Source organism: Onychostruthus taczanowskii, unplaced genomic scaffold (assembly GCF_017590055.1).
Source record: "Onychostruthus taczanowskii isolate IOZ18803 unplaced genomic scaffold, ASM1759005v1 scaffold204, whole genome shotgun sequence".
NCBI classification, from domain to species: domain Eukaryota; kingdom Metazoa; phylum Chordata; class Aves; order Passeriformes; family Passeridae; genus Onychostruthus; species Onychostruthus taczanowskii.
This window is the reverse complement of record NW_024499285.1, coordinates 149,077-162,605: the sequence shown is the minus strand read 5'-3', so window position 1 is coordinate 162,605 and position 13,529 is coordinate 149,077. Positions and strand designations below refer to the sequence as shown.

At 41.6% G+C, this 13,529-nt stretch overlaps 1 protein-coding gene across 2 annotated transcripts in view; it reads right to left on the bottom strand.

Moving 5' to 3' along the window:
- The window catches only part of UNC13B (unc-13 homolog B), a 208,263-nt gene that overhangs the window by 57,441 nt on the left and 137,293 nt on the right, over positions 1 to 13,529 (bottom strand). For both annotated transcript variants that reach the window (XM_041403854.1, XM_041403855.1), the window contains exons 15-19: positions 12,901 to 13,128; positions 12,453 to 12,594; positions 3,647 to 3,816; positions 2,674 to 2,789; positions 666 to 829 (exon numbers count right to left, since the gene is read on the bottom strand). In XM_041403854.1, the coding sequence (XP_041259788.1) occupies positions 666 to 829; positions 2,674 to 2,789; positions 3,647 to 3,816; positions 12,453 to 12,594; positions 12,901 to 13,128 (820 nt within the window). The remainder of the gene's footprint in view (positions 1 to 665; positions 830 to 2,673; positions 2,790 to 3,646; positions 3,817 to 12,452; positions 12,595 to 12,900; positions 13,129 to 13,529) is intronic.

Here is a 13,529-nt window from a genome sequence, read left to right as displayed (position 1 = left end):
TAAGTACAGCTCATAAGTCATCTCAGGACCTATAACCCAAAACCTTTAGCTTCTAATGTGAAAAAGTTCACTTTTGTCTGCTACATTTTATATTACACTTGAAATAAGAAATGAGCTAAGTATAGCAATACTAGTCTTTAAGAGGAAGAATGACTAATCCCAAATCCAAGTAAAATTACAGAGACAACGAAAACGTTCTTTGAAGATACAGAACTGCATTAACCTAGCTCCAAAGAGAACAAATCAGTGGCACCATTACTCAGACTTACTGGAACTGCTTTCAGCAGCACCTGGGAAAACAGTCTCTTCAAAGAACTATAACATTTGCCACAACAGACAGATAGGACAAATGCTTCCACAAAACTCATCCCTTCTCACCAACAGCCTTCAGTGAGAACCCTGAGCAACACCTTTTTAACAGAAGAGCTCTCAAAGAGAGATTGGAGAGTCTCAAAACAGGAACAGCAGACAATAATTTTTAAGCTTTGAGGACACCAGTGATTCAAAGACAGAAAGTCTCTTCCCATTCACAGTAAGCCCCAAAAGGAGTAGCTGCCACTGCCAAGCTTTCCATTATCGATACACTTCATCTGCTAAACAGTGAGAGTTACATCAATCAGTTACACCAATTATCTGCACTAAGGAACACAGGAAATGCATCTTACGTCATGGCCTGGTATATTGACTCAATGCCATAACGCATTGCAAATTCATCCACGATCTCTTGGGCTGTCTCATCAAAATACACCTTCCATGCATCATCTCCTTTGGCATCAGGGATCTTCACCACCCCATTCCCTTGCACATCTGTGAGATGGTGAAAGAGATTCTGAAAAACAAAACAAGGACAAGTTTGTATGTATGTGAGGCTGCTGAAGCCGCTAAGTAAGATTCTCAAAGAGCGTGAAACTGCTGATGTGGTGGCACTATCACAACTTTGTTTGTTCTCCTCCTTTTTTTTCCCCCTGCTCACTCTGTATTTTTTGCTTTTTACCTTTTCCTCTTGAACAATCTCACAGCTGAATTTTTCACATGCATACCTACAACTTTACCCAGCAGACAATGTGAACGATGCAGAAGAGTGCTTCAGTGCACTGAAACCATACACTAATTAAGTTTTCCTGAAACCTATGCATTTCTGTTCTCATCATGAAAATGCCTTAATATGGACAAGCTATTTAAAACTAGCTGTTCCAGCTCTGTATCAGCATTGTAATTATTATACAGAACAGTCCAAACAGACTTCTTTTCCTGAAAAGGATACCCTTAAGATCAACCCTAACAACTAGACACTTGCATTATTATTATTCAACATAACCTTTCACTTTATCTAACACTGCAAAAGTTTTCAGCTATCATTGCTATGCAGAAATTGCACATTCAGCTCAGTGCGCTTCTCAGTAATCCTCATACTCATGTCACTTACAGATTCATCAGCCTTTCAGAGAATGGCTCCCTACAGTAAGTGATACAGAAGTCTAATGATCTCATTAGTAGCTAGAGTACTCTGCTTTACAGTAGTATTTTTCCTGATTATATTATTCTTTCTGCAAATCATCTTCATTTTAGAATACACAAAAGAAAAAAGTGATAGTTAAAAGAATTCTTTTTGCAAAAAAAAAAAAAAAAAAAAAAAAAGAGAAGCAAGTGAACATGAATGTTCAAAGGACAAAACCAAAACAGCTTACCAAAGAGTAGCCATCACTGAAATGAAAAACAATAAATATGTATTGAAGGATACAATACAGCCTACTAAAAGAAGCTTACTTTCTGAGCTTCATATTTGTCTTATAGAGAGTTCCCTGGCAAGGCCAGAAGACACCACAGAGCTCTTCCAGCTCAGTGGCTGAATAAATACACTGTTCCTGTAGATGAACATTCCTCTATGTGATACAACTGTCCTTCTCTGTGTAAGACGAATTTCCTTAACCCTCAGTGACCTCAGGATATTCTCATATACAGGGCTCTGACTACTCTTCCTAATTCAGGCACTTTTGAGACTGACCCTGCTGCCTGCCTTTTTTTTGACACAGATAGACTGGGCATTTCTCCAAGAAAGGGTTTCCCTTTAGTTTTTCTCGAAAGTCATCTTTGGATTCCTCCCAACTTCTGCAGCACTGCCCGTCTAGCTCAGTCCATCCTGAGATGGGTCAGTACCCAGAAACTCAGCTTAATCTTCTGTTCCCCAACAGTTGTTCATAACCACACAGCACTGCAGCAGCACAAAAGAGTTTATACCACCAACACCTGCATCACTCAAGAGCCCAAGACAGAGACTCTCCTCAATCAGAATTTACCCATAATGCATTTTAGTATGCTTCCTCTAAAGAAAGACAGAAATGTAGTACATGTTGAAAACATCACTCAAGGAAATTCACATGTTTCTCCACCTTAAACTCATCATGGGCTCTGAGTGGAACCAAAGCCTGATCTCTTACAGTAGCACAGCTGTGACAGTTGGACACACTGAGCCAGCCAGTCCCCAGTGTCGGGGAGACAGGTTAAAACTGCCTTTGCCTCCCTGACAAATGTGGGTTTGATGATTCAGTGTATTACCACTGTGTGGCAGGGAAAAGAAAGCTCACTTAGGGCACAGAGGTACATTTCAAGGAAATAAAAGTCAGAAAATTGCTTTTTCAATAGTCAGAATGAACAGATATTCACACTTCTTACCTCATGAAGGCAAGTGTACTGAACATGATATGGAGCCACTTTCTCCTCGCCTTTGATCTCCACACTGATCTGCAGGCGAATAGCCCCAGACACTGCAGACTTATCTGTTCGCTTCTCTAGGAGGCAAAACCATCAGCAATTATTGCATTGTTCATGTCCAGAGCACAGCCATCTCAGGGTGACAACACTGGCAAAAGGAACTGGTGGAACCTCGGGCTGAGTCACCACAGTGAAAACTTTCTCTTTTCTTTCAAAACGTTGAGTAACACTAAGTAGACATCAGCAAAACAACTGCCATAATACAACCTCAATATGACACATCTAGTTAGAACTATGCACATTTTTGGACATAAGATACCCTTTCTGCCAGTAAATGTGCTACAGGGTCTTGGATTCAGTCAGCTGAACTAGAACCACCAAGGACAGATTCCTTTTCTGAGAACAGTGCTGACTGATGTGGAATTTCTCCCTAACTTCACCATAGCCCTAAACTCCTGGGAACTGCTGGAAGAAGATTTTGGATCTCCTAGGAGATGACAGGTTCACAGTGCCTGTCAACTCAGTACCATCTGGTTGCTTGCTGGTACTTTCTGCAACAGTCACTGGAAAAGGTCTCACCAACTTGCCAGCCCAGTGCAGTGCACCTGAATTTCTTACAGACTGGTAAAATGCTTGTGTTGACACCAAAAAAAGAACACAGGACAGTATGTTTCCAGCAGAATAGAGTCTTGCTCCAAGCATTTCTTCCCCTGTATTTTTAAATAGCTGACAGAGAAAAACATCAACCTTCTGGCACGTTACACTCCATTTTAACTGGGAGCAGCTCTGCAGCTGCTCTGCAGCAGCATCACATGCCCTTGAAACCATGCAAACTTTTTCTCCCTTTCTTCCAAATTGTCCACATGTATCCAAGTGCTCTCAAGTGTTCCCAAATCAACACATAACAGGTTTTCAGTCCCAAGGCACTGCTCACCAAGGTTGTACCAAACATCCATTTCTCCGCTCAGAGTGCGAACTTCTATGATTGTTTGCCCCAGGAAATCATCTGACTCGCGTTTCAGCCTCTGCTTGACACGAGACTTGATGTCATCATCTTCATCCCACACTCGCACCTTGATCCGGTCAGAGGAATTATGGCACTCACTGCAAACAAGAGAAAATGTAATTTTAAGAGTGTGCAATGCAGCCAACATTTATTTGCTGCATTCTCTATACTCCTCTTGACCCACTCCTCCAACATCACAGAGATGTATTAGCGAAGTGTAAACAATGTGTATTCATTCAAAAGTGGAGTGTCTGATATGAACCACACAGCACCTTGTTGGTGCACTCTAAAGGTTCCTGTGACATGGCAGATACTCCAAATGCATGCTGAATTACAGCCCTGCCCCAGCCTCAGCCACCAACTTCTGACTTCCCAAGCAGCTGTGACTCTGCTGCTTGTCCTCACTCTCAGCAGCAGCCCACAGAACTTGGGAATTCTCTTCACAGCTGTCAGTTTTGCTGTGAAGCCCACAGAAGCCTGGGGATAGCTAGGTTGGTTAATGCCAGCATACACCCCCACAAAAAATGACAATCATCATCTAACTGGTTTCAACAGCTCCCTCCATCAATAACCTCCTGTTCAGCTGCAGGCTGTAAGGGCTACCTGTCTTTATGCAGTTTCTAGGTTAGCACAGTGAAGACGTGTGACAAACACCCTTTGTGCTAGTTTTTAACAAAGGATAAATAGTTCAGGTGGAGGTAGATCTCCTTCTTCAAGACAGTCACAAAGCAGTAGTGTATCAGTGCATAATACATTACAATCAGATGATACACCACACTGCCTGAGGAGAAGGGGTGTGATACAGTAGTTACAGCATTGGTATTTAATTACTAGAATTGATTCTGCCTATTATTCACAGCTTAGACTGATACTTTGTGATCTGGTCAGATCAATAAAGACATTTCCATTAAAAGAAGCAGTTTACTGTGTGATGAATCAGCACCCTCCAGTTTAATGCACAGACAGGATTTAAAGACTCTCCCCTTTTTCAGGTGTTTCAGATACCTTTTGCATATCCAAACAGGCTCTTGGATGTCAGAAGTGGGTAGAACCATATTATAACAGCTCTGCTCATTTACAGGGCATGCAATAAAGCAACTTGAATGCTCATATGAGACCATGACAAGGGTGATTACTCACCATAACCACTACAAATGTCTACCCTCAAGCAAATAAAACCTATGAAAACAGGCAACTGCTGCTGAAGGCCTGTTTTCCAGTCTTTTTAACATTAACATGCTGCATCTGTTGCTAAGCAACAGGAAGAAAGAAGAAATGGGTCAGAAGAGCTCTGCTAACCCTGGTCAATAGGATGTGGCAGTGGCTGGTTATGAGCATGCTCTCTGCCAAGAAACCATTTGGGCTCTTACTGCCACCATTGTGATTCAGGACAATGTTTAAGAGACATCCATGCAGCTCCTATTGATTTTTCCAGTAGAGGGGAAAAGCTGGGAATTATATGGAGGTTAGAGGCAATTCCATGCAGCTTGGATCACAGGCAGAGCACATCACTGTTCCCCGCCTTCACTCTGCAATCAAATCTGTATTTAGAGTTCAGAATAAAAGAGGTTCAATGTTTGTCTCCCATCTTCACTCTCCTCTCCCTCCTCCTTTACTTCAAGAATGTCTTCCCAACAAAACCATGCAAACAAGTGATCACAAGCAGGGAATGGTTGGAATTGCTGCTCTTTGTAGCTCTCAAATTTATCAGAGTGATTTGCCATGTCTACCAGTAATACAGCCTAAGCATGTAAAAGAAATCCTCTGTTCCTGACACAGTGCACCACTGTACAGCCTGGCAGTATTGTAGAGGCTCAGTGTTCAGAAATGCACGAGTGCTGCAAAACACAACTGGGACACAGAGCCATCTACCAAGCATCCAAAAGTTAGCTCCTGACTTCTTCAGACATCACCTTCTGGCTGACAGCTCTTGGCTAGGACCACTTTGGTCTTTTTTTCTTTGCTTCCAATGGTCTTTCCTTAAGGAAAATGTTCACTGTTCAAACCTAAATCTAACTTAAGCAGTCGCTCATGCATCATCCCCTGCTCCTCAGGTGGCTGGCTATCATCCTTCACTCAAAGACAGCAGCATAATTCACTGCAACATCCTACAGGAAGCCTTCCAATAGCATTTGCTGAGCTACTAAAGCTTCTATTTTACCACACCTTTCCTTGTTGTTTTTAACAGAATGATCAACTTGCTTTCCTTGTGCTGGTGCCATGCCAGAGAATGAGCTTCATCACCCTCTTATTGCAGCTGAAAGCCTTGAGCTGGTAGCTTACCATCCAAAGGGTAAGTCTGTAGAACCATAGTCCTTGATTTGGTGAACAACACAGTTGTGTAAAAACCAGTTAACTTTTCAGTGAGCACCCCAAATCAGAATCATGAACATTGGAAGACTTGGGTTTGCTGATGGGTAAGAATTTTCTAATTAATGATAAATAGCTTCCAATTTGTGACAGTGACATCACTCCATAAGACTGTGGCTAACAAGCTCTGCTGCTAGAAGCTCTCCCCATCATTACTAGAGGAGCTGGCATATTTCTCAAGATGCCTGCCCCACTTCTTGTTATCTTTTTATGAAACTTGATTTCACTGTGTGCACACATATGCCTGTCCACCCTCCTACAGCTGAGCTCTGACAGCTTTTCCCAAGAGGATGCACAGAAAAGAAACATTCTGTGACCCCACCAAAAGGAAGAAATTACCAAATACTTTCAGGTCCATTTCAGAGATCAAGAGACTGGAAACCAGGTTTGCTACATACATGGCTCAAATTTTTTACCCATATTGTCTCAGTGTTTGGAGTGGTGCCATTTTTATAAAAGCACTTACTTTTACACTTCAAGCTACCAAATGAAGTAACATTTTCCAGAAACAGCATACAAAATCTAAAAGAAAAATTAAAATCAGATATTTTTTTCCATTAAGATTTTCTGCCTCAAGCCAGTCGTTGCTGCACTGGAAGCAGCTGAGCCTGCTTCTGGCGACTTGCTCACTATCCCACTCTCTACCTCGATCTATTTTGCCACATTCCCCTTTAGTCTTACACAGCACCGAAGCCCCAGCACCCACACACGTCCCCTGCACTGTCAATATTTGGGTCTCTTCCCATGCCCAGCTGAGGGGAAGCACGAGAGCACACGAAGCTGTGGTTAATTCTGGTCTGCTCACACAGTGACATGCCCACACACACAGTAATTAGTATATTGGTGGCTAAACAGAACAAGCAACTGTTGAATTTACACTATAGTTCCTCCCACTACAAAGTTAGTAATTTGTATCCCTCTAATGTAGCTCCAACTTCTGAAAAAAAATTGTAGGAAATGATTCTCAGCTCTGAGATCTCTGCCAGTCTGTAAAGGCTGGGCCAGATGAGCATGGATGATGTCAGGGGTCTGGTACACGTCACTGACTGTGCCTCATCTCCTTCAAAATAAGGAGAGAAAGAAAAAGGAGAAGGGTCAAAAATGACCAGAATACTACTTCTGAACCAATGAATCATTGGTTCATTCTTTGAAACAAAAGCCCCCAACAACATTTGTGCTGAATTTGCTAATTTTACCCTGTAGAACTGACAGGCTAATAAAGACAAAACACAACACGTAGATTTACGCAAGAACAGACAAGGAAAGTAAAAGACCAGAGGAAGCAACAACGTTTTGCAGATTTTAATGTAGGTCAGTCAAGCTCAGAAGTAGTTTTATTGTATTTTTGGGGGATTTTTAGTATGGAATCAAAAATATTTATGGTTCAAAGAGTCTAGTGAATGTCTGTGTGTTCACATTCAAGTGAGCAGTTTCCTTCCTGCTGACACAGTTCCGAAGAAGGGCCTGTAAAGTTCCACAGTCCAGTGCAGAGGACATTTCATACAATGGTAGAAAAAGAGAAAGAAAGAAAGTCCAGAGCTGCTTGCAGAAATAATGGATGAGAGTACCAGAGGTGCGAAAATGCAAAGGAGAGAACAGATCAGCAAGATTTTAGGACCTGTGATCATTTGAAGAGTACAGTTCTTCTGAGGAGCAAAGCCTAAAAAAGGGTAGTGATTTTGTGGAAAATGAGAAAGGAAGGAGTAGTTGTAGCAACCAGTATGTTTAAGACCAGTAAAAAGTTGCAACAACACACAGAGGATGAGTAGAAAAAAAGTTGATTTGGGAAATGGCACAGCTGAAAAAGCAGGAGGATTCGAATGTGGTTCAAATGAAGTGTCAAAACATTGCAGGGTCCAATTGGCAGCTCAGTTGTGGCAAACTGCAGTGAGAATGGAAGGCAAAAAACTTCTCAGAAGAGGCTCATTTTTAAATGATGACAAGACTCCTCTTTTAGAGAGAAAAAAGGACAGTGGAGAAAACACCTAAGGCAAAATCAGAGTGGAAAGAGAATGAAGAAAAATCCTCAGTACTTTATAAGTTAAGCATGACAGCACAATAATATGCCCCGAGAGCCTGCTGTTGCTGTCTAAGAACAAAGAAATGAGTTTTCATTTCTTACTAGCATGAAACTCTTTTCTTAGGAGAACAAGTACAATCATTTTCTGCTACCCAATGTTACAACACCAATGGACAAATTAATGGTGCAGCTCTTCTAACTACAAAGAGCAGATAAAGAGATTCTGCATTTTACAACACTAGCTACATTAACTCAGCTTTCCAACTGGTGCTTGCCACGAGGCATCAGGTCTGCATTCAGATTTAAGTCTCATGTTGTTAACTGAGCAGGGAAACAAGTGAGATTTTATCAGAGTGCCAGTTTCAGTATCTGCAGTACCTGGAGATTTAAGAAAGCAAGACAAACTGGATGGCCTCTGTCACACTGAAGGGAGTCTGAGTGGGAAGAGTTACAATTGTTATAAACATAGTGATCTCAGAAGGGGAAGTCTAAAATACAGCTCTGGAACAGCACACTTTATCACAGAGATAACTGAAAGATGTTGAGCTTGACAACTTGCTCAGCAGCTAAAAGGAAAATTTTGGGACCAAACAGAAGCCTTTGCGTAACTAGCCAGTGGTTAGCTGAGAGTAGCACCATTCCCAAAGGATTAACAGGTATGTATATCATGTGAGCTCTGCACATCCAAGTAAAATATCTGCTGTCTGCTAGCAGGAGGCCCTGCATTCATTCTAACTCGGGTATTCTTCTGCAGTGAGAAAGAATAAATATGCCTCTTGCAACCTGTTCAGAGACAATGTAATCTGTTCCAGGCAATGACTTCACACCCACCATTCAAAGCTTCAAACACAGCTGTACTGAGACCATACAACTTCAAGGGGATATTATTGTAAAATGAACAAGTAATTTTGCACCTACACCAGAAAGAACAGTAACATTTAGTGCTCACAATGTTTAAAGACTATGGCATTCCCTGAACAAAAGGTACGGACAAGCAGCCTCCAAACAACCCCAGAGCTCCCGCTTTAAAACTGAAATTGCCCTGTGGTCAGTTTTATCCTCCTAAGCACTGTCTCCTATTGTAACCCATGCAAAATGATGCTCAGCTTCAGCCTTTACAGAAAAAAAAAGATTCCAGGAACCCTGTAATTTCCACTGACAGTCTAAAACATCTCTAAATGGGGAATTACTGTCTTAATTGCACTGAATATGGCAAAAATAGCTTCCTTCTAATATCACTGGACTGCATCCTAAGAAAATAAGAGATATGCAGACTTCTTATGAAAGCTTCTATGTTCCAACAGGTTTTGTGAAAAAAATAACAGCTAGATTGAGAAGAGAAACCCCTACCAGCTGCTGTCCCTAGAAAGCCTGCAGCCAGCTGGCTCTCATGGACCAACCACTACAGACAACAAAGAATACAGCTGCAGGCAGGACACATGTTGCCTTCTGTCCAGCCAGAGCTAAGGGCAAGGAAAGAGAGCTGAGGGCATGGGGAGAAAAGTACACAGCAAATGGAGGAGGACATCTGTAAGCCTGCACATCACAACTAGAGGAAAGAAATCAGGATTTACTGCAAGAGGAGAGGGATGCAAATCCAAGGAAAGCAGGGTTTCCTTAGTGCATGTTCACAGAACATTATGCTACAGCAGTGGCTGGACTCCCTCACCAAGCTGCCTGCTGCCAAGCACCACATATGCAGTCTGCATCAAGCCTGCAACACTTTGAACAGAGCAGAAAAATCAACACCTTATGTTTTCAAACATTTTCAAACGCTAATGAAATATACAAAAATCTCTCCATAACAACCTATTTCCTAAAGCTATAGATGTAAATATACAAAGAGATAATTTTCAGAAAAAAACAGCCTGCAAATTGCTTGCTCAGGCAACATGAATACACTGCAAGAACTGGTGATTAATCAAAGCAGATGCCTACAGTTACACAGGCTAGTAATGACCTAAAAAGCACTTATAATGGAAACCCAAAGTATTTTGAACTTCGCCTTTTCTAAAATATGATTCTAAATCTGGACTTTAGAATTGGGTCAAACCTACCACATTTTTTTTCTGAAAATACATGGAAAACGAACAACGCCATTTTCGGGGAGAGATATTTGAGTTTATATACTTTTCTACCAAACACTGTAAATAAGCACAAACCCCCCTATTTAAAGTACCAGAGACACAAAAATTTTCAAACCTATTTAAGCTGCTTTTAATAAACTTTATTGAGCTTGTAGAAAGAATTGTATCCCTAATTTGTACAATGTGTGTACATGTACTTCATTCATGCCATGGTTATAATAACAGTGTTATCATTTTAATGACTGATGCACACAGATTTCTGGCTCTACATTCAATCTTTGAAAACACCCTGGAATTGTGATCACATGGAAGGCACTAGGCACCTAACGAACATCAGCAACAAACAAGTCCACCAAGCCAGCACTGCTGACATACACATTAGTAACTAACCTGACCTCTCTACTTACACATCTTGCTCCTTTTTAACTGTTTAACCATTTTGAACATGAAAGCTTTCATATGTCTACTGCAAGGCTTTCAGTAACTACCAGCACACCTTTCCCTCACTACTAGAAACTGACCTAATTTCAAGAATCAAAGATACCTCCCCATCCAACCCCCCAGAATTTGACAATCTCTTGATTGACCTGACAATCTCTTCTAAAAAAGCCTGGTAATGTAATGGGTACTTTGGGCCTGAATGTGTTGATTTAAATTTCCATTTGATTATGGGTTAGAAAATTTTAGAACCTAAAGAGCTGTAAGCTGCAAAAAGATCCATAAATGCAAAATAGAAACACGGGTGTGTAGAAAACCAGTGCCGCAAACGCTTCTAAATTATTCTCTCCTCATCCAGCAGAAGGTGAGCTTTGACATCTACTAATGAAACAGCACACTGATTGCAGTATTGAATGCTCTCCAGCCATCAGTGTGGAAACTACACTCATCTCCTCCTGCTTTTTCAAGGCAAGGAAGGCAGCCACCACAGGCAAGACAGAAAGCAGCATCAACTCTAATGCCCAAGAGCATTTTATCTGCTGAATCACAGACATGGCAATTAAGTCTAAACAGTGTCACCGTTAAAATGGTGACATTTATCACACTCTGCTATCTATCTTTAAAAAGAGTATTTGCTGAGGCTCCTAAAATTAGAAGGGAGCACACTGCAAATACCATGGTAACTACTTGGCATGGTAAATCAAGGTCCTTAAGGCTCCCACACAGACTTGCTGCTATTGTGACTAGAGTTATCCAAATGGCACCTAAGCATTCTTACTACTTACCAAGCAGAAATGCTACCTTGGATTAAACTAAGAATAAAACCAGGGGCTTACTCACTCAAAATAGCAGTAGGATTTTTCTGACGTTAATGAGTAGCTCAAAACTGCTTTAAAATAATTTTATTTCTACTATACATTGTAAAGACAAAGCTGGACTGATATGAAACTGATTTTAAAACACAAACAAATTGCACTTTGCAGAGAGAGCTCCCCCCAAGCAGCTCAGGAAAGAACAGGGACGAAAAGAAAGGAAGGAGAGAGATGGTACAATGGAAGACCTTACACATTAAAAGAAATAAAGATTGTTCATGTTGCATGAGATCAGCCAGAATCTTCAGAAAACAGTTGTTGGATTTCATGTGTCCATTTTGGTTTTTAACACCTTCAATGACAAATTGAGGGTACAGATTACTTATTCAATAAAAGCAGGATGGAACAATGTTATCTAAAGAATTGTGCCTCCAGACCTTGCTTTAAATTCAGACCTCAATACATTGGTAATCTTGGAAGCTCTCTCTCGCAACAATAACTCCTTTGGGTTATTGTTACACTGATGTTCCAAAACTGAAAGAAGGCTGCTGGTGTCACAGACAACTGAAAACTAATTACCTATAAATTTGGTTGCCAAACACCAGTAGCAGATCCCAGAAATAGGCGGCCACAGAAGTTTCCTTAGTCTTTTACAAGAATTTTACTCTCATGTTACAAGGAATGTTTTTAGCCAGGAACAACAGCTGCTGATTTAAATATTTTCCTTTCCCTTTAGCAATCTCTCGGAACATCAGTACAGAAGTGCTCATAAAGCAGACAATTTGTATATACACAAGGAAGATAGATGGGATAAATAGGTGTGCACTATGTACATTGTTAAGAGATATCAACCCTCCACACATACACACACAATGCTGAGCAAAAATAGAACCATCTCAGATTACAGGTGATGTGGGAATGCGTACGGAGGGAGAAGACACAGCTGTCAAAGCACAGAAGATACAAACAGGTGGCATGGGGCTGAGAGTCCTTGTCAGAGCACTTACAAGTAAAACTTCTCTTCCCATACAGGGTTCAGATTCCCAAAGATCGTTTTTGTCCTCTTCTTTGTTTTACCCACTTGAACCGTTACATATGGATCACTGGACCCCGTCTTGTCTTTGGCCTGCAGACCCTGAGCACACACCACTGAAAGGAAAACAGAAGTGTTACCACACCCTGCCACAAGACAATGTATCTGACCACCACCCCTAGTATGGGCTCATAATGGCCAGAAAACAGGAATATCCCTCAGGAGAGCATTTCTGATGGGCCTCCGCTCATGGTGCACTACAGCACCTGCAATAGGGGTATTTGCACCTGCTACCTGTATGTGCACTCAGCAGAAAGACACAGAGGTCAGAGAAGCTCTTCCTCCATGTTATAATTTCATACCAACTCTCTTACTTGAGGCTCCCAAGTGAGACCAAGTGAACCCATGACTATCCCACTCACCAGTGATTGTGATCTTTGCTGACCATTTTGAGGTACCATCCAGCACGCTCTGTTTCACTGTCTTCATCTGCTGAGCATGTGTCATTTTGCTCTCACAAAACACATCTCTGATCAAGTCGAAGATCTCAGGCTTGTTCCGCTCCCGGATTTTCATGCGATCCTTCATGGCCATGATGAAGTTCTGGGTCCGGTCTTCAGCTCCATGCTTCGAGCTCTTCTCCGCTGCTCCTGTGCACCCAAAAATACACAATGCTCATCAGGAACAAACACACACAAAATCATGTCTCACTGAATCTGGACAGGTGGATCAAAGCTACAAGTTACCCTTCACATGATGGCTCCTGATACTGACGTTCGCACTCTGCTCCCCCTGTTCCAACATACACAGAGAACTTGGGCCATTTGGAGGCAGAGGGGGTAGCTCCTCTATAACCTGGGATCAGATTGCCCTCCTAACAACAGGTTAATTTAACATCCTTACAGCTGAGGAACTGAACGGGAATGAGGTTCTTAAATTAACAGCACGGTGGCCTCTGCCCTCAGCACCTTGCTATGAAAAAATAAATCTTTGCTTGGGCAAGTGCTACCTCCATTACAAACAGCACCTATGAGCTTGTCTCAGTGCTGCA